This window comes from Schistocerca piceifrons, chromosome 3 (genome assembly GCF_021461385.2).
Source record: "Schistocerca piceifrons isolate TAMUIC-IGC-003096 chromosome 3, iqSchPice1.1, whole genome shotgun sequence".
Lineage (NCBI taxonomy): Eukaryota > Metazoa > Arthropoda > Insecta > Orthoptera > Acrididae > Schistocerca > Schistocerca piceifrons.
The window spans coordinates 825,359,281-825,381,412 of record NC_060140.1 but is presented as its reverse complement, the minus strand read 5'-3'; the positions used below and the strand labels follow the sequence as shown (position 1 = coordinate 825,381,412).

The window sequence follows — 22,132 nt, the reverse complement described above, 5'->3', positions numbered from 1 at the left end:
GCTACCTTTCCCGCTCGTAACTATCATAATAAACTTGGTCTCGATTCGTATTTGAGTTGCCAGGAAGTACGATATAACTCACGTTCGGTTGAAATTGGTCTATTTGGTTGTGGTGATAAATTGGTTTGGAACGTAGCCCGACGGCTAGTTAAGCTGAAAGGTGCTAATATGGTAATGAGTGGGATAGCCAATGAATATGGATACCAAATAAAAATTGTGTAACATAAATTGACCTTTGGCCTAGTCTAATGTTTACGTTCATCTCTTACTTCAATCGGTCGATTTTAGTGAAACGCCAGTTGTGTGGTTCTCGTTGTAGTTGCTCGTCGTGTTTATTGTTTGTAAACCAAAGATTGTGGTTTAAATTTGGTTTCATGTAAGAAGAGAGTAGCAGCAGAAATGTGCAACATGGCGGAATGCATAGTGAACTATTTAGTAGCTAAATGGCGTAGTGTTGTCTTAGGTCCTTGTTTAGAGTGTATATGTGAGATAATTGTTTGAAATTGAATTTTCTGTGTTGTGCCGAATTGCTGCCGATCATAGTTTGTTTCGTTTGACTAGTTAAGTTTAAGACGGGATCGGCGGGAAACCATATACGCAGCGGAATTTGTTTATACGTTGCTTAGGGAGGACAAAATGTGAAACTCGAACTTCGAGTGCACAAGAAAAATGATAATCATAGAAGTTTTGAAGAAAACTTACAAACATAAATGAACAGCGAAGAATACGAAATGCAGGCGTTCCGGTCAAGTGCTGCGAAAATGGAACCATTGTGCTTACCTCCACCGCCGCCGCCACCCCCTCTTCCTCGGCCTTCTTTCATGCCACCACCTCCACCTCCTCTCTCGCAGTCACCAAAAAGGTATGAATCCGCAGGAAGCAGCCCAGTTGTTCGGCCTGTACAGAACCGCTTTTTAAAGCCGCCAGATCAGCGCCCCTTCCAGCGCCCGCCGCATTTACCATTTTTACTTCCACCTCCTCCCCCCAAATTTCGTAACCACGCACATCGACAACATGCATCGCCAGCTGCACAGTACAGGGCAGTGTCACAGAGCACTTCATTGCAACGAAGAAATCTGGAAGTCAATGATAACTCTACATCTGCCACCATACCGGCTGCGGAAGAAGAGCCTTCTCAATTAAAAACACCCACTGTGAAAGAAGAGACAGGGTCCACTGAGCCTGTTGTACGAGATGACATGGAAGAGAAGTCCTGTACTTCAGAGGACGTCAACATGCCTAATAAAACACACAGAAAAAGGCCGTCTGAAAAAGAGTCGGATAACTCTTCTGGATTACCCAAAGAATTAACCCAGAAATTTGGTCCTCTCACCTGTGAACTGTGTTCAGTTTCTGTAAATTCAACTGTACAAGCAAAGATGCATTACTCAGGGAGGCAGCATGAAAAGAAAGTTCATAGTTTCTTATTGAACTGGTCAAAGGAGACTGGAGAGCCATTGCCAAAACAGTTTAAAGATGGCCCGCCAAAGAAAAGCGTTCCAGATGTTTCCTTCTGTGAAGTATGTAATGTTGCCCTTACGTCAACTGCACATGCGGAGCAGCATTACATGGGACGCAATCATCGAAGAGCACTTGCAGGCCATGCTGCAGCGAAAGCAAAGGTAGAACAGTGTGCAGTTCCTACTACTGATCAGACGGGAAGATTTGGGATTGGTACACAGTTTCAGCCATGGTCAAATGCAGATCCACTAGTGCTTAAAGCACCTGAACCAGATTCACCAATTCAGAAAACCAAGAAGTTTTTCTGTGAACTTTGTAAAGTGGCCGCCACTTCACAAGACCAGTTGGATATGCACTTACGGGGTGCAAAACACAGAAAAGCAGAAACTGCAAATAAACAGAGATCAACTGTGACAAGTACAACTCCACAGGCTACTCAGTCAGATTCAATTCTTGCAAGTGTGATACAGAATGAAGATGGCACACAGAGTTCTGTGGGAAAAGACTATTCTATTTATAGAACACCATCTGGTTATTATTATTGCCAGCCATGTAATTTAACATTAAACTCTGAAGCACAGTTCATTCAGCATTGTGAAAGTAAGAAACACAAGGTTAAAACAGCAACAGCGAAAAAGCCTGTTGGCAGCCCTTTGAAAGCTGGCAATGTTGTTGCCTAATTTAGTGTTACATATGGTTATACATGTTATTTTTTGTTTATCTCCACCTGTTATTCAGAAGTAGGGTCAGATTTTGCACCTTTAAAAGTCTGAGTTTTTGACAAGGTACAAAACAAAATGAGATTAACAGGTTTTTCTTCCAAACAAGATAGTAAGAAAAACATAAGGTAACAGGATTATTACTACAGTGTGTTATATCACTTGCATCCAGTTGAAACAGGAGTGGAAAACATTTCTGTATATAGTAGTACTCATTTTATATTTATTACAGGTTATGAAACGTAACAGTTTCTTGATACATGAAAATGCTGAGCTTTACCTTGAAGTGCGCAGACTGCGTCAGAAACTTGAAGGAAACGATATTGTGACAAGGCAGCTCAGTCGTGAAGTTGGATTAGTTGAATTTGCCCAAGATGCTGCAGAGACTGACCCGTGATGTAAGTATCAATTTTATGTGAAGAGGGCATTGCGAACAAAGTTTCATAAAAACAGCAGTACACTATCTCTGGACATATTATTTATTAATTATGTACAACTGAAAAAAATATGTGCTGAGTTAATGTTTATCCTGTTCTGTGACATGAATTAATTAGATGATCATGTTTCTTTATCCGACGTGGATTGCAACAACAGATCTTTTATCCACATCTCATTCCCTTTAGTTGCAGGATAAACCAGTTGTTGAGTCTAGTCAGTTCTTTTTATGGTTTTGTTTCTTGTACACACAGTGCGAAATAAATTTATTAATTAAATATTACCTTGCATATATGATTTGTTAATTTCTGTTGGATGCAATCTGTTTGCTTTTCCTACAGATGTCTTAAAATTTCCTATAAATGCAGATTTCAGGCAATTTTGGTAGAACCTTTTCCACATACATTCTGGCATTAAGCTTCAGACATTTTCATTTAATTGACTGTAAGTACCAAATGAGTTTCAGGTTACATGTTCTAAGGTTTGGATTACATAACATTTATTATGTATGAACAGATAAATTTTTTGAAGAAGAGGAAAAAGCCTTTTAGTGAAGGTTAATAGCCTATTCATCGTTGTCCCATCGTAGAACCTTCAAGAAAGAAATTACTAAGGGATGTTAATGACATGCTATTATTTCTCTCTGTCAAGTGATTGATTCTAACTTCCATTTCTGTTTGGCCTTCAGGATGTAAGAACCAATGTTTTGTTACTTTTCATTGATGGAATATTCTGAATTCTTTTTTAAGAATGTTGTACTACCAGTAATTTAAAGATATTTGATTATAAGACGAGTTGTAAAAGTATTTCGAACAGTGTTTTTTTTTTTCTTTTCTTTTTTTTTTTTTTTTTTTTTTTTAATTATGTTGTAAGTCTACAGAAGTAAAGGTTTATTATTGCTCAAAAAGGTTTGTCAGTGAACCATTAATTTCTCAGTGGAATAGAAAATTGAAACTGTGCTGCTTAGGTATTGGAAAATGTGATACATGTAGATTGTTGTAGACAGAGATTTGTATACGGTGATGCCTCAGGTTAACGGTGTCACTAAACTAAATTCATTGCAGTTTTGCATTTGTAAGCTGCCAGATTAAGGGATACTAAATGGAATATGAATGTGCAAATATGTAACTGATTCATCAATGGTTGGATTATTAAAGCAATGACTTCAGTTTCAGCTGTATAATCTCATGTTGCAGATACAGTGGTTCTCATTATCTTTTGATCCTCTTGTTTTTGAAGTGAAGCATAAATGGTACTTGATTTTCTGGTTCGTCACTCTTTCCTGTGGGCCCATTCTATTTGTCAAGAATTTTGTCAGAGAACTGGACACAAAAACGGAATTATCCCTGGCATCTAACCAGTGACAGCATGGCGCTTCTGGGTTCAGACAATAAACAGTACATGTAGTTTCATGTACCATGTTAAGAGAGAGAGAACTTCTATAATTGCTAACCATTTGTGCTTTGATTGTACACTTACTACTTAAAATAAGCTTGCGATAGTTAGTGCCCTGAAGCTTTTTTAACAGAATGAATGAACATCACGAATAATGATGCTGCAGAGCAACTTTTGACATCAACATATTTTTCATATCGGTATGGTTAGTTCGAATAACACATTATGTGACAAACATATTGTGACAGCTAAATGTTCAAACGGAACCACACTATGCAGTCATCAAACACTATAATATAAATTGTATTTTTTTTATTAATACTTATGAAGCAGTTGGCAGTTACATTGTGTGTAAAACAGGATCATCAATGTGGTTGGAGACCCTAAAACATTTCATCAGTCAGTTTCGTTGAAAATGGTCAAGAAAGTTAGTAGAAATTATTGGAGTCTTACTTATAAGTTCCCATCTAGTTGATTTGTTTTTCTTTGATTGGGAGTAATCTATACCTTCTGGATGCACATATGCTGATTCAAGCAGGCTGTCAGTGCATTTACTGTCAACATATTGATAGTAAAATACCATTTTACAACAGTGTGCAGTAAGAATATTTTGTAAACTTAAGTGCTAATATATTTATTTCCTTAATTTTATTTATGATAAATTATAAGAATGAATTTGTGATGAACATTTAAATCCTCAACCACAATACCAGAAGCAAAAATATTATTGGATAGATTTCCTGTTACTTTCTAGGGATCTGAAACATAGAAACTGAGTGTGGCAGAGCAATAGTCACAACTTTTTTAAAAAAGTAGCTGTTTTTGTTCTAATATACACAAAACTCTGATATATAACGTAATTTTAAAAAATTAAAGTTGCCTGTCACATTTATGATTTATAATAGGCGATTAGTGTATTTCTAGCCATTTTCAAATCTCTTTCAGACTCGTTCCAGTGCAGCACATAAACTTCATTGTTGTTTATGATTACCTCAGAATTACAATATAGTATTCTAATATTCAGGCAGCAATAACTGGCAACTAAGTTGACATGTTATGCTGAAACTAAAGCTGAAATCTCTAATGATAGCTGATAACAACCAAACCAACAATTACCTATAGTAAATTACAACTGTGACTGAAATAATAAGTTACCCCTTTCCAAAAATTGTCGTCTGTCTATATACATTATGGGGCAACAGCCTTGCTGCAGTGGATCCACCGGTTCCCGCGCGATCACCGAAGTTAAGCGCTGTCGGGCTTGGTCGGCACTTGGGTGGGTGACCATCCAGGCCGCCATGCGCTGTTGCCATTTTTCGGGATGCACTCAGCCTTGTGATGCCAATTGAGGAGCTACTCGACCGGATAGTTGCGGCTTCGGTCAAGAATACCATCTTACGACCGGGAGAGCAGTGTGCTGATCCCACGCCCCTCCTATCTGCATCCTCCACTGAGGATGACACGCTGGTTGGATGGTCCTGGTAGGCCACTCGTGGCCTGAAGACAGAGTGCTATACACGTTATGTCTGCATTCACTACCAATTAAAAACTTTGGAAGTAATTCACAGCATGAGTAGATTCACACTAGTGGCAATTTTTGTTACCGTATTTCACAGAAGTAGTGCAACTCGAATTGTTTCTCATTTATGAACATTCTCATTCATGAGGGAGTTTACGGAACATGATGCGTCAGTGAATGAATGTTGCAGTTCAGTCTCGCTTACTCAGCTGTTGCTTTGTTTGAGATCTGGCATATGTAGGTGTTCAGTAAACTATTAACCCAAACAAATAGACAAACCATCAACACTGTTATTACAAGTGAGCACAGAAAATTTTCAATGCAAAAAGCTAGTTGTAGAACATCAGATAAGAGTCAGTGTCCACAATAAGTTATGAATGAATGGAAATGTCTGAAACACCACAAATCTGTACAAAAGAAAAATATTAATCTCTTTTTACAAGATCAAATTCTACAAAGTGGAATTTAAGGAAAAAATCCATCCTGTAGTGTCAGTAGCACAGTATTATGTTACTGAATTAAAATCTGATAGTACTGTGTTTTTCCAAGAATTGGCTGTAAGTACCTGTATGTACTCAGAAACTCTTCATTGCAGTTAAATGAAGAAGAAACTGATGTAATTAAGTAGGTCACTTCCCTATGTTGTTTTGCATAATTGTTACAACTTAATTAATTTGAAATTTGCAAATTAATGGACTAACAATAGTAGTATTATGAATTGTTGGTCAAGATAAGTTTGTGTAGTGCCACACAGCTCTCTTCTTCAGGTTTTTGTTACAGATTGTACTCAAATTTCAGCTTTATAGTTGATACTGAAAACTGAAAAGTGTGTATCTCATGTTGATTTCCTGTACATGTGAAATGCTACACTATACGTGCAGTAACTGGGATGACACCTGTAACTACTCAAACACTGCATGAGACATTTTGAAGAGCGTATAAATGCTAGAACAACATTTTGATGGGTGATGTTGTACTTTGCAAAGATTTGAAATCTCTCTTTCCAGGTATCACAGACACCAGTATTGACAAAAAGTGGAGAACACAATTTCAGACCTGTCAAACAAGCACAAGCTGGTTTCATTAAATAGAGATCAAATAGTCCTCAAATGATTCTGAGTGCAATAAACTGAAATGCACTGTGATTCAAGTAATCAACCTCCACAGTGTGTGTTTAGTTCAAAGGTTTATACATGTGACTGCCTGCAGTGTCAGCTAAACAGTGTCTTTGGAAATCAAAACTTTGGTAGATTGACTAAACTGATTGACTAAACTGTGGCTTTCAGATAGATTATACTGTGACTATTGTCAGCAAATAGACTTCTGCAGTTTGTTGGCTTTCTGTCTCTGTGGTTCAGGAAAACCTGCAGTTTATGAGATGACAAAAGAGTATTTTAGATTTCACTAAGTTAAAAGCCTAAGAAGTCTACATCAATTGCCAGTTTTTTTTTTTTTTTTTTGTAGAACTACTTTTGATTAAACTATACTTAGTATATATGTGAACAGAGCTATGTTTTACACTGGTAATTATCACTTTCCCTTTAGGCAACTGAAGTGACATGGTATTAAAACTTAGTTGAATACTGAAGCTATTTTACTGGTATTAAAATAGTACCGATTTAGGCTGCATATGGTCTTGATATCTCTACATGTGAATCCCAGCATATTTTACAAGAAATCTGACATCGTGCTGAGGTTTAGAGGCCTTCTTTTTGCAGTTACAAATATAAAGATTGTCTCTTCCTTCTGGAGGTTATCACTAAATGACTTCATGTGCACTGTTATAACTTAATAGCATAAGCGATCTATGTGTAAGCAACTGTTTTCCATGTGGTGAATGTTAGAGTAACAATGAAATTGTCATTGGGCTTAAAATATACCTAGGAAGTAGTGTTTTGCACAAGTTTTGAAGTTGATTTTTTTTTAAGAACCTGAATTTTCAAAACGAATGGTGTAATATGGTTCAGTATTATTGTTTTTTTCCTCTTCAGTTATATTCAGTGACTATACTAACGCAGAAAGATGTACATTGTAGTACTTGTTAGATTCAAATATTGCGTGCATTTATTTGTATTGTTTTTCTCTGGATCCAGTAGGCATTCCATAAACTGTTACTGTTTGCTTATGTGACCCTCTGTTGTCACTGCAAAATGTGTAATTTAATGAGAAGCTTTGTCATATGATGAAAATTGTACTGTCATCTGGAAAGAAGTCCAAAATTTCAAATCCCCACACGTGTTGTGAAGAAAAGCCGTACCTCTTGACTGCTAGTCTGCTTGGTAGTTGCCAGTCAGATTGTTTATTTCAAGAATGCAAAAACCCATTAAATAAAGTCTTGATTGCTCATTCAACAACAATGAAATACACATTAAGTAAGCTGTAACACATGAGATTCACAGTGCTAAAAATCATTCTGTAATAACATGTATGCAATATTTTTTTCTGAAGTTAACTACATTGTGTGTTTCTCCTGTATTGCTACATATTTTTTGTCTCGTCTTTCATTCGGCTGTTCATATTATTCCTGTCATATTGTTTCCATATTATTGTGTCAACTTGGTGAATGTAGTTAAGTAGTACTGCAGCAATAAAACACTGAACTCCAAATTACGAAAACCATGGACTGAATCCACCTTCTCTCCCCCTCAATATATTTTTCCTTTCTTCCTGACAATTACTCCAGATGTGACTTCAACCCTTTCACTATCAGGTCCTTCTTTTTTTCTTAGTGAAATACATTAATATATGGCCATTTTAATTAATGGCACAGTTGGAAGTAACTGTATGAAAGAAGCATTTTCCACTGTTTCTTTTTCCAATACGGGAAAGGACGGGGCATACAGGGTTTTTTCCTAAGTATATCTGGGGTTTCAGAAGATGGCTGCGACTCTCTCTCTCTCTCTCTCTCTCTCTCTCTCTCTCTCTCCCCCCCCCCCCCCCCTCTCTCTCTCTCTCTCTCTCTCTCACACACACACACACACACACACACACACACACACACACACACACACACACACACACACAACCAGTGGACAGAAAATCTCTCCAAGTTTCGAACTCTCATTACAGTGTGTGTCTGGGAAGGCATGACAGCAGCCCACTTCGCAAATCTGTTCATAGGGTTGCGTATGTGCAAGTGCGAACTAATACGATCTGACAACACGAGCAGAGGAGAGCAAATGGTTAACAATGAAACTTGAAAGCAGCATAACCTACAAGCGGAAGCTGTAACTATACAAATTGTTCAAACAATTAGCAGGATCGCGTTTATTGTGGGAAATTGATACAGAACAATAACATGTAGCAAATTCTTAAATGTTCTCTCACAACGAATCATGGAACATATGGGGTCTAGTGTAGCAGGGGATACAACCCGTCGGCTTTGGACAATGACGTCACAAGTCGCCAGAGAGCAGTTTACCATTTTCGCTTTTGCTGTTATGTTTCAGTTTCGTTTTTTTACTGATTGCTTAATAAAGTGGATCTGTTTATTCTATCTCGTGAGATTTTTTTTTTTTTTAAAAAGCCAAAAAACACTTATCAGCCACTGAAGGGAGCTACAACACTAAGAAGAATCGCTTCTCGATTGGCGACTTATGACGTCATTGTCCAAAGCCGACGGGTTGTATCCCCTGCTACACTAGTCCCAACATATGTATCCTATGGTAGTGAAAGAGGTAAACAGAATAGTGTCCCCCCTCCCCCTTGTAATTATCGTATAAGCTGAAAGTGTGCTCTAGTTCACTGTCTTGTTTTCAGTGCAACAATGAAGTTTATCAGGAAGGTAGAAGCAACACAGAGCAGAAAAATGAAGGAAAGTATTGAGCTAACAAACCATTGGGCAGAGAAAAGGAACAGTTGTTATAGCCACGAGCGACTGGCGAGCAACGCATGGAAGGGAATGGAGATGCAAAGCTGCCAGGTGGGGGAGCCTGATTGCTAACGATGAAAATACAAACAAGTAGGGGGTGACAGACTTTACGACTGACCAGGACACAACACGAGGCAAGCAATCAAGAACTGAGGTGATAAACATGGCGAGACAACAACAACAACACAGGAATACTCCAACAACAGTATGTATCTCAACACAGAGAACTGGAACGCAGTATGGCTGAGATGCACATGTGAACTACGGCGAGTACTAGACTGCTGAGGTCGTGCCGCACGGCCACCTAAATACATGAGTGCAGGAAACACGACTGGCCGCGGGCTTCACAAGGTACAGGGAGTGGAGCAGTCGCATGGCAAGGCTTGTAGCACAGGCACTCATCAGGGCACAGAGAACACCTAGTGGGAATCAAAGTCCATCCCCTCTGACGCACATTGAACTTCTGTGTCTTCCGACACCAGAACAGTGAAATATGTACTTATAACTGGCAGAAGTTGAGAGTTGTATAACTGACAGAGTTAACCCAGTTTAAATTTTTTGTTTTCCTTTATTTAAAGTGTATGTGATGTATAGCAGGTAGCTGTTTCGCTGCATTCTTTCTGCAATCTCTGTTGCAGTGGAAGAAAGGATTTGATTTCAATGACACCACTATGGACAAAATGCCAATTTTAACATAGGCTACAATTTATTTAAAGGTAGTTGACCTCAGATCCTGAGCGCTAAAGTTCATTGATAATTAATTCGCATAGTTTTTGTCTCTGGTAAACCATCCCAATAAGAGACAAAAAATAAAAATATTCTGGAATATATAGTTATCCATTTAAAACATAGCTGTGGCCGTTGATTTAGCAACTGACTGCATTATAAAAAAAATATTTAAAAAAATATTCCACTGCTACAGGTGCTGTTAACTGAACAGTAGAACAGAAAATAAAAAAACAAACAATAAATATTTCCCTTAACTTCATTACAGGAGCTATGCCTCGTGGCAATAACTTCCTCAGAGTCATTAAAAAGATATCAATTATAGCAGCAAAACCACTGCTGCAATTATATATTTTCAGTCCAAAATGTATACGATATGATGAGTGACTTTTATGATCTAACCTTTGTCTTGTTTTATTTATTTTACTTTTTTTCCAAACGAAACCCTGATTGTGAATATCACACCTCCTTAGACCATTGCTCCTATTTTTCCCAAAATTATTAATAAAAGGATTTTTTCCCACTTGTCACTGTTCTATCACTTTGCTACAAATTAAAATTGATTATCTTAGCTTCTTCTTCAGCATCATGATTGGTAATATTTCAAATCGCCTGAAGAATTGAAGTAATTAATACACAAGAAAGTGATTTTCTGTTGTAACAAGAGAAAGCCCTGGAATAAAATTTATCAGTGCTCTGAACCTACTTGGAACTTTAAATTTCAAACTTTGGTTTTGTCAAGGTTATTCTCACTTATAAACTCCTTAATAGTGTAAATTTACGACAGACATGGGCAGTGTACATTGCTATTGAAAGAGGAAACAAAGTGGAACATTATAATATTCGTAGAACACACTATTACGCCATGGTAGTAGATTTCATAAGAGCTATGTTTCGACCTTGATCATAAATTTTGAAGCCATTTCTTGGAACGAACTGATTAAAAAGTGGAAACAGGTGGTAATGTCACACCAGTTATATAAGTAACTTGACTGTGATTAAGATGAAACATTTTTCCAAATCAGCTTTTGTTTTTAAAATGCGCTATGGAAATACATTGCACATGACGCTCATAAACTTGGGAAGATTCCCTAAAATATATACTGAAATTAAGGGTATGATTGTCAGAACAAAGTACTACCACTGAAATTTGTAAAAAGAACGAATGTAGTTTGCAGCTGAAAATACAGTCTGTATTACGTTTTTCATGGTACTCAACAGGCGAATATACATGTCACAGAACACACACATGCATTTTGAAATAATCAGTTGAGGATAAGTAGGAAACAACAGAACCAGCGGGAAACATTCCATGCGGGAAAAATATGTGTATGTTTGTGTGTCTATCAACATGCCAGCGCTTTCGTTTGGTAAGTCACATCATCTTTATATATAATAGAGGGAAACATTCCACGTGGGAAAAATATATAAAAATAAAGATGCTGTAACTTACCAAACGAAAGCGTTGGTATGTTGATAGGAGACAATAAAATAAAACACACACAAATTTCAAGCTTTCGTAACCCACGGTTGCTTCATCAAGAAAGAGGGAAGGAGAGGGAAAGACGAAAGGATGTGGGTTTTAAGGGAGAGGGTAAGGCGTCATTCCAATCCCGGGAGCGGAAAGACTTACCTTAGGGGGAAAAAGGGACAGGTATACACTCGGGCGCGCGCGCGCGCGTGCACACACACACACACACACACACACACACACACACACACACACACACACACACACACACACACACAGAGCCATCCGCACATATACAGACACAAGCAGACATTGTAAAGGCAAAGAGTTGGGGCAGAGATGTCGGTCGAAGCGGAAGTACAGAGGCTAAGATGATGTTGAGTGACAAGTGATGTACGAGGGGCGGCAACTTGAAATTAGCGGAGGTTGAGGCCAGGGAAGAGAGGATATATTGATGGGCAAGTTCCCATCTCCGGAGTTCTGATAGGTTGGTGTCAGTGGGAAGTATCCAGATAACCCAGATGATGTAACACTGTGCCAAGATGTGCTGGCCGTGCACCAAGGCATGTTTAGCCACAGGGTGATCCTCATTACCAACAAACACTGTCTGCCTGTGTCCGTTCATGCGAATGGACAGTTTGTTGCTGGTCATTTCCACATAGAACGCTTACAGTGTAGGCATGTCAGTTGGTAAATCACGTGGGTGCTTCCACACGTGGCTCTGCCTTTGATCGTGTACGACTTCCGGGTTACAGGACTGGAGTAGGTGGTGGTGGGAGGGTGCATGGGACAGGTCTTACACCGGGGGCGGTTACAAGGGTAGGAGCCAGAGGGTAGGGGAAGGTAGTTGGGGATTTCATAGGGATGAACCAAGAGGTTACGAAGGTTAGGTGGACAGCGGAAAGACACCCTTGGTGGAGTGGGGAGGATTTCATGAAGGATGGATCTCATTTCAGGGTAGGATTTAAGGAAGTCGTATCCCTGTTGGAGAGTCACATTCAAAGTCTGATCCAGTCCTGGAAAGTATCCTGTCACAAGTGGGGCACTTTTGGGGTTCTTCTTTGGGAGGTTCTGGGTTTGAGGGGATGAGGAAGTGGCTCTAGCTATTTGCTTCTGTACCAGGTCAGGAGGGTAGTTGCGGGATGTGAAAGGCTGTTTTCAGGTTATTGGTGTAATGGTTCAGGGATTCAGGACTGGAGCACATTCGTTTGCCACGAAGACCTAAGCTGCAGGGAAGCGACCGTTTGATATGGAATGGGTGGCAGCTGTCAAAATGGAGGTACTGTTGCTTGTTGGTGGGTTTGGTGTGGACAGATGTGTGAAGCTGGCCATTGGACAGATGGGGGTCAACGTCAGGGAAAGTGGCATGGGATTTGGAGTAGGACGAGGTGAATCTGATGGAACCAAAGGATATGAGGTTGGAGAGGAAATTCTGGAATTTTTCTTCACTTTGAGTCCAGATGATAAAGATGTCATCAATAAATCTGTACCAAACTTTGGGTTGGCAGGCTTGGGTAACCAAGAAGGCTTCCTCTAAGTGACCCATAAATTGGTTGGTGTACGTGGGGGCCATCCTGGTACCCATGGCTGTTCCCTTCAATTGTTGGTATGTCTGGCTTTCAAAAGTGAAGAAGTTGTGGGTTAGGATGAAGCTGGCTAAGGTAATGAGGAAAGAGGTTTTAGGTAGGGTAGCAGGTGATTGGCATGAAAGGAAGTGCTCCATCGCAGCGAGGCCGTGGACGTCGTCCACCTAACCTTCATAACCTCTTGGTTCATCCCTATGAAATTCCCAAACCACCTTCCCTACCCCCCTGGCTCCTACACTTGTAACCGCTCGCGGTGTAAGACCTGTCCCATGCACCCTCCCACCACCACCTACTCCAGTCCTGTAACCCGAAAGTTGTACACGATCAAAGGCAGAGCCACATGTGAAAGCACCCACGTGATTTACCAACTGACATGCCTACACTGTGAAGCGTTCTATGTGGGAATGACCAGCAACAAACTGTTCATTCACATGAACGGACACAGGCAGACAGTGTTTGTTGGTAATGAGGATCACCCTGTGGCTAAACATGCCTTGGTGCATGGCCAGCACATCTTGGCACAGTGTTACACCGTCCGGGTTATCGGATACTTCCCACTAACACCAACCTATCAGAACTCCGGGGATGGGAACTTGCCCTTCAATATATCCTATCTTCCCTTTACCCACCTGGCCTCAACCTCCGGTAATTTCAGGTTGCCACCCCTCGTACATCACTTGTCACTCAACAACATCTTTGCCTCTGCACTTCCGCCTCGACTGACATCTCTGCCCAAACTCTTTGCCTTTACAATGTCTGCTTGTGTCTGTATATGTGCAGATGGATATATATATGTGTGTGTGTGTGTGTGTGTGTGTGTGTGTGTGTGTGTGTGTGTGTGTGTGTGTGTGCACGCGCGCGCGCGCGCGGGGGCGAATGTATACCTGTCCCTTTTTCCCCCTAAGGTAAGTCTTTTTGCTCCCGGGATTGGAATGACTCCTTACCCTCTCCCTTAAAACCCACATCCTTTCATCTTTCCCTCTCCTTCCCTCTTTCTTGTTGAAGCAACCGTGGGTTGCAAAAGCTTGAAATTTGTGTTTGTGTATTTTTTATTGTCTCTTATCAACATACCAACGCTTTCGTTTGTGTGTGTGTGTGTGTGTGTGTGTGTGTGTGCGTGTGTGTGTGTGTGTGTGTGTGTGTGTGTGTGTGTGTGTTAACATTTGATACAAGTCACTGTATCTTGCTAATAGTATGTCTAGGCACCAAATGTCACTTTTCCTGTTTATACTTGGACTGATATTCCTGCAAGATCCTTTCAAGTAGAGTTGTGCCATCATCTTTTTATTTATGTGGAACTTAAGTGTCAATATAATAGAGGGAAACATTCCACGTGGGAAAAATATATCTAAAAACAAAGATGATGTGACTTACCAAACGAAAGCGCTGGCAGGTCGAAAGACGCACAAACATACACACAAAATTCAAGCTTTCGCAACAAACTGTTGTCTCATCAGGAAAGAGGGAAGGAGAGGGAAAGACGAAAGGATGTGGGTTTTAAGGGAGAGGGTAAGGAGTCATTCCAATCCCAGGAGCGGAAAGACTTACCTTAGGGGGAAAAAAGGACGGGTATACACTCGCAGATGCACACATATCCATCCACACATATACAGACCATATTATGCAGTGTTTTCACCATCAACAATTGGGGAACATAATACATGTGTACAAGAGAAAACAACCAGTGGGAAATGTGATCTGTCGTGCCTGAGGTGTGGCAGTGATGTTTCACTTCCCAGGCGTCAATAATTTGGGATTAGTTAAGGAAATAATTGTCTCTTGTGTTTGATAATATGCAGCTGATAATTGTGTGTTTGTTGTTGCTATCAACATCATATTCAGACCAATGGTTTGGATGCTATTTAATTTTAAAAATAGTGAAGTGGCAAAATTCATAGACGACCACAGGAGCCATGTTTCCCATTGGTCTGAAGGGTTATGAGGCAGAATAGTCCAGTGGACAGAGGCTGTTGTGGACAAGGTGCCATAAGTTGCTGAGAGAGCAGGAAGAGGTTCCACATGGAGGTGCCACTGTGGATCCTTGAACCTTGAACACACCTGTGTGTGTGTGTGTGTGTGTGTGTGTGTGTGTGTGTGTGTGTGTGTACACACACACTTCCAGTTTAGAGAGAAGTAAGATGCAGTTTAACACTTTCGCTGCGGCATCGGTGCTGGCGCGCAACTCTCCAGTGCGGCACGGCAACGTACGAGTGCGGGCCGGCAACACACTGAAACGGCAGGTACTGCTCGGAGCCGATTCTCCTAAGCACACCTGAGCTACAGGCTGACGTCAGGACCTAGTAAGATTTGTAGGATATGTTCTATACTGACTTAATGATGACGCCTTAGATGCATTACTTCAAATAAGCTTCGACTGTATTGTGGTCATGTTTTAAAGTCTGATTGCTGTCTGACATCTATAGGGGTCACAGGCATCATTCAAATGTTCGTGATTTGTTGATAATGTAACAAAAAATACAATTCAAACAAGCAACAAATCCACCGCATTCAGGAAAAATTTTGGTTCCAAAACACAAATTCTTATGAAGGAAAAAAAAAGGGAAAGGAAACTGGATTCATTTGAAATTATATTTACTTCAAATGTGCATTTTTAAGATTGGCTCTGATAGAGGTCGTCAATTTACTAGCCGAGCTGTCACGAAACAGATTCGAAAGTTGTGCTTCCACGCTATCGTCACTCTGCAATTCTTCTGCAGCCTCTAAATGACAATATCCGTGGTATGCCTCGTCCTCACTACACAGAAAATCACTGTCGTTTAGTACACTAAGTAACTGTTCCTCTGTCAATTTTAACACTTTTGCTGCTCCTTTTCACATTGGAAGGACCAGGTGTCGGTTCATTAGCCGCCATTACGAACAGTATGCTTTGATGCTAGCTTAGACGCTGCAACTAGACTGAGTAATCCGCCAGTGAGCGCGGACGCTTATAAGCATCAGCCGCACTGGCTCGTGGCTTCTTGTGACGCTTATAAGCGTCAGCCGCAGCGAAAGTGTTAAGTAAAGGAAAACCCCTGGGTTGGGAGGAGTGAACACGTCCATTTCCATGAAGTGAAGTGGGGAGCTTAAAGAATAATTCCGCAAGAATTGTAATATTTGAAAGACAAGCAGACATAATACAATCTTCATAATGATTGATTTGATTGAGAATAAGCGTTTGTCACATTTTGTAATTGTAAAATGGATTATATTGTGTTACATAGGAAAACTGATGTATGGTAGAAAGTTTACTTGCAGAGCTAGCCGCTTGTTCAGAATAGATAGAAACTGATGTATGGTAGAAAGTTTACTTGCAGAGCTAGCCGCTTGTTCAGAATAGATAGTCTTGAGGGTCAAGTGAGAGCAGACCATGTTGCTTTTGGTGCTTCGTTCTGAGAGGTGTAGAAAAGTATGACAGAACTTTAGTTGTCTTTAACAAGCGAAATATGTCAAATTGCATAGGAAGTGACTTTTGGTATTGTGAACATCTCTTCGTCTTTTACGATGACATTCGCTAGCTTGTTGTGCAAATTTTTCTGTGCTCTATAGACATTCACTGATGGCTATCTAGTTGCGAATCCATCTGTAAAAAGTGGAGAATTCTATATTAATATGAAGCAAAAGCAGTGTTTCAGTACCTGGCATTTTATGAGTAAAGTCTCACATGGTAGGAATATTTTAACAGGCATCTGTTGAAGCAAGTACTTAACTTTTGCTTGTGTGATTAATTTTTCATGGGTTTTGTGAGTTCTCAGAAAATATGGTGGGAAGACAATTACTCTGAATTGGTGGCTTCCATAAAGGTTCCTTGGATTACTTTGAGCAATGTGTGAAACTTGTTTATGCCGACTTCATTGGAGACCATAAGGCTTCAACAGTATACTTGTTTTTATCACACTAGTTGCGTACTTATTTACAGGCTAACCTACCTTTTCCCTGGCCTGTTTCGTTTATCTTACAGCAAACATTTTGTCGCCAGTAGGAACTCGGTGTGGGATGAATTTGTGTAGTTAACGGTAGGCAGGTGAGTTCAGCAGGTTGTCGTGTCGAGCTTGCAATGACTTCCACCAACCCAGGTAAGCAAAGCCAATGTGTTCCCTCTTTTAGAGGTATTGAAATTATAACTTGTAGAAACCAAAAGCTAATTTCATAAGCTTTTATATCCTGTAAAATTGTATAGAAGGGGTTACATGCCACTGATGACTCAGTACAAATATTTTCTGGTGTACCTAAAGAAAAATCTGTCTTGGTGGAATAAGGCAAATTGGCCCATAATTAGGGACAGTCAAGTGGCACCACATAGGTTTAAGAATAGACTAAGTGAACAGAACTACAAAACTTTTTGGAAGGTGGGGTCATAGTCATACACATTGGAGAGTAAAGGGAATTGAATTTTCACCACCACAAGCAAAAGTGTGGGAGTCAACTAGGAGGATGTCTGGGAATAAAAGCTCATACCTGTCATCTGCCATACTGGTCAATGGTGTTCTACAAACACCATTGAGGGATACAGCACAAACAGTGGTGGAAAGTACGAATGCATGCTTTCGCAGCAATATCTGTTAATTAAAACATTCTCGGGATTCAAGCCACGTCAAGTGGTTTACTGCCCACGAGCTTTTGGCAGAAATCTCCTCTGTCATTGTCAAGTGGATTACTTGTTGTGTGGTTGTTGTTGCCGTGCTAATGTAGCTGCGCTGTCACTGGTGCTCGGTCCCATGCCATATATGGTAATGTTTTGGCCGCGCAACCGCCGCGCCCCCTTCAACTCCCTCAACACCGGATCCTACGCTGTACTGAGGTGCAATCCATCGTCACTATTGAAGGTGGTGTCAGAAATTCTAATGCTATGGCCTCATCACGCTACCCCAGAAGCCATTAGTCCGTTTAATAATAGACATCTCATCGAATGCAATTCTGTGTCTGTTTTCCAGAGCATATTCTGCTGCAGCTGACTTTTCAGGTTAGCAGAGATGGTAACACCTTTCATGTTCTATGTGGCGCTGTTCAATAGTGCGAACAGTGTGGCCGACATAGAACTGCCCACACCCACACGGTATCTTGTAAATTCCTGGTGTTCTGAGGCCTACATCGTCTTTCACAGATGTCATTAGTTGGTGGATCTTTGCCTGAGGCCTGAAGATTGTGTCTATTTTATGTCTCTTCAGGAGCCGACTAATCTTCCCTGTTGTTGAACCACAAAACGGTAAGAATGTAAACTGCTTGGTGTCTTCTTCAGAGGTCTTATTTCTTTGAGGCTTGGATGACACTGCTTGTGAGATCTGTTTGTTATTGTAACCGTTTTCCTTAAAAACTTTACATAAGTGGCTCAATTGTCTTGGCAAGTTTTCAGCGTCTGAGACAGTTTCAGCTCGATGTACTGAGGTCCTCAAAACTGACTGTTTCTGTTCTGTGCTAGGTGATGGAAGCTGGTGGCGTGCAAATACTGATCCGTGTGGGTGGGTTTGCGGTAAATGCTGTGACCTAGAGATCCATTGGGTTTACAACGGACAAGCACGTCCAAGAACGGCAGGGAACCCTCCTTCTCTACTTCCATTGTGAAGTTGATGTGGTCGTGGATGCTGTTGAGGTGCTCCAGTAACTCTTCTAACTTTCCTTGTTCATGTGGCCAAATGAAGAAGGTATCATTGATGTAGCGATAAAAACAGCTTGGCTTTGCAGGAGCCATGTCCAAGGCGATGCCTTCGAAATGCTCCATAAAGAGGTTGGCTACTACTGGAGCTAATGGACCTCCCACCGCCACGCCGTCAGTTTGGTTAAAATATATTCCATCATGTAAGAAATATGATAATGTCAGAGTGTGTTTAAATAATTCCACGATGGTGTCGTCAAAGAGCTGGGACAAGAAGTCAATAGAGTCTGTGATAGGGAAACACGTGAATAAAGAAACCAAATCAAAGCTATCCATAATATCCCCTTCAGCAAGTCGCAAACCTGTAATCCGATTGATGATGTCTGCCATATTCTTTATATGGTGTCCACCTTGCGTAGAGAGGAGGCTGGCCAGATGTTTGGCAGGTTTATAGGTCAGCGATCCGATGGTATTCGCTATCGGCCTCAACGGTGTGTCCTTATGCACCTTCGGCAGACCATAGAACGTGGGCAGTCTTGGTGCCTGTGGAAAGAGGTTCTTAATAGTAGTCTCTTCCAGCGATTTTATCGCTATGTCGACGATACCTTCGTCATTTGGCCACATGGTCAAGGAAAGTTAGAAGAGTTCCTGGAGCAGCTCAACAGCATCCACAACCACATCAACTTCACAGTGGAAGTAGAGAAGGAGGGTTCCCTGCCGTTCTTGGACGTGCTTGTCCGTCGTAAACCCAATGGGTCTCTAGGTTGTAGCGTTTACCGCAAACCCACCCACACGCATCAGTATCTGCACGCCACCAGCTTCCATCACCCAGCACAGAACAGAAACAGTCAGTTCTGAGGACCATAGTACATCGAGCTGAAACTGTCTCAGACGCTGATAACTTACTAAGAGAATTGAGCCACTTATGCAAAGTTTTTAAGGAAAGCGCAACAACAAACAGATCTCACAAACAGTGTCATCCAAGCCTCAAAGGAAGAAGACACCAAGCAGTTTGCATTCTTACTATTTTGTAGTTCGACAACAGGGAAGATTAGTCGACTCCTGAAGAGGCATAAAATAAACACAATCTTCAGGCCTCTGGCAACTAATGAAATCTGTGAAAGATGATGTAGGCCTCAGAACACCAGGAGTTTACAAGATACCATGTGGATGTGGGCAGCTCTATGTTGGCCAGACTGTTCACACTATTGAACAGCGCCACATAGGACAAGAAAGGTGTTACCGTCTGCGCTATCCTGAAAAGTCAGCTGTAGCAGAACATCCTCTGGAAAACGGACACCGACTTGCATTCGATGTGACATGTATTATTAAACGGACTAATCGCTTCTGGGATAGTGTGATAAACTGTATTGTATTGTTGTGTTGTTATTATAATTTCTGACACAACCTTCCATGGAGACGTTGGATTGCACACGAGTACAGCATGGAATCCGGTGTTGAGGGAGTTGAAGCTGGCCCGGCAGTCACATGGCCAAAACATTACCATATATGGTGCGGGACCGAGCACCAGTGACATCACGAGTGACGGCGGCTATATAAGCGTGGCAATGACAACCACACAACAGTCATCCACTTGACAGTGGCAGAGGAGATCTCTGCCGAAAGCTCGTGGGCAGTAAACCACTTCACGCTGCTTGAAATCCGAGAATGTTTTATTAGTGGTGAAGAGATTTTACTTCAATCTCCTCTCACAATATACGATGACTCCATGAACACCTTGACAACTACTTACAAACTTATACTCTAATATTTCCATGCCTGTGGGATATGTCAATTAAAGAATTAAAGTAACATCCTTATGCGAGCGCATTTTCAGCACTCAAACACACATTTTCCGCTGATGAAGAATAGTGTTAGTACATGGTGGCTGTTGAGTGTATGTCTAATATTACTGGGATTTTTCAGGTGGAGATCGCAACACAACTACCCCAGAGGATGGGCATGTGCAACATATTGCCATCTTTTTGGCATTGAGAAAGTTCAAATCATTGGCCTGAGAGACATGGCAGCATCATACTGATAAATCACACAGGTTGTTGTGCAATGACTGTAAAATGAATGATGACGAGATGGTCCCAGGCCAAGTGTTTGCCAAGAAGAGTAGATAGGCATTGGTCCTTCCAGAAAGACTACACCACTAGCAGATTGTAGGACTTATAAACTAGCTCCTACAAATAGACATGACAATAGTGGAAGCCCAGGTAGAGGTCACAGGAAGCTCATAACTCAAACCTTCAGGAACACATTACTGGAATCTGGATTAAGATCTCGAGTGCGTCATTCACCACTGGAACCATTTTGCAAACAACAAAAGACGTGCATGGTATAGAGTCAGTCACTTGTGACATTTAATGACATTCTTTGATGTTCAGTGATGAGTCTCACTTCAGCATGTATCAGTAAGAGCGGTGCAAATGTGTCTGTAAATGAGCTGGTGAAAGGTTCCACATGCCTCCAACCTCTGGAGAATCATGGTGTGGGGAGTTATTGGATATGACAGCAATGTTGATTCAGTAATTGTTGAAAGGAGACCAAATGCGTGACAGTATGTGACCAGAGTAGTAAACACTCTTGTCATACGCTTCATGACTAGGGTACCAAATGGTACATTCCAGCAGAATAGTGCAAGACCACACACTGCAGTTCACGCCACAAATGTGTTGACAAATGTAGATATCCTTGAATGCAAGTCTGGTCCCCTGGTTTGTCCCCCATAGAGCATGTCTGGGAAGTGATGAGAAGACATATACCACCTTCTGGCCTGCAGTCTTCATGAACTGACACCATGTTTTTCAGGCATGCCAAGAAATTCTTCTAGATGACATTTAGAGACTGTTTACTTCCATGCATAATTAATACAAGAGTATACTCGTGCCCATTGGGATATAAATTCTGAACAGAATGAAAGTTCAGTCACTTGATAGCTTTTGTATGGTGAACATCTTCGCAAAGCTTATTAACTATTGAACTGGTGCTCCATGGTGTAACACTTTTCATTCCCATCAGTACAGATGCCACCAACAACAAGAGTATACACTGAGAGGGGAAGTTTAAAAGTGCTTTGGAAGTGTTTTAAACCCCTTATCTGTATGAGAACTACAGTTGTTAAGACTGGTTTGAAGCAGCTCTCCAGGCAATGCTATGCTGTGCAAGCCTCTTCATCTCCAAATAACTACTGGAACCTACATCCATTTGAATCTTCATACTGCATTCAAGTCTTTATCTCCTACAAATTTTACCCCTAAAACTTAACTCCATTAACAAATTGATGATTCCTTCAGGTCTCAGGATGTGTCCTAGTCAACAGATCCCTCCTTTTGTCACGTTATGCCACAAAT

General features: G+C 40.8%; 1 protein-coding gene across 5 annotated transcripts; it reads left to right on the top strand.

Annotated features, from left to right (window-relative positions):
- The first annotated feature begins 389 nt into the window (after positions 1 to 389).
- LOC124788061 (zinc finger protein 346-like) lies at positions 390 to 20,902 on the top strand. 5 transcript variants are annotated; one of them, XM_047255147.1, is made up of 3 exons: positions 390 to 2,308; positions 2,413 to 2,578; positions 6,537 to 8,127. In XM_047255147.1, the coding sequence occupies exon 1, from the start codon at positions 711 to 713 to the stop codon at positions 2,139 to 2,141; it is 1,431 nt and encodes a 476-aa protein (XP_047111103.1). In that variant the 5' UTR covers positions 390 to 710; the 3' UTR covers positions 2,142 to 2,308; positions 2,413 to 2,578; positions 6,537 to 8,127. The 5 variants fall into 5 exon arrangements, with proteins under 5 accessions (XP_047111103.1, XP_047111107.1, XP_047111104.1 ...); XM_047255151.1 differs by lacking the exon at positions 6,537 to 8,127 and adding an exon at positions 20,700 to 20,902 and having other exon boundaries at positions 390 to 2,578; XM_047255148.1 differs by lacking the exon at positions 6,537 to 8,127 and adding an exon at positions 9,289 to 10,734 and having other exon boundaries at positions 390 to 2,578.
- Positions 20,903 to 22,132: the final 1,230 nt, after the last annotated feature.

Bases quoted from the DNA above. Each gene is read 5' to 3' on its own strand.
- LOC124788061 (XM_047255151.1), top strand. From the start codon at position 711: ATGAACAGCGAAGAATACGAAATGCAGGCGTTCCGGTCAAGTGCTGCG.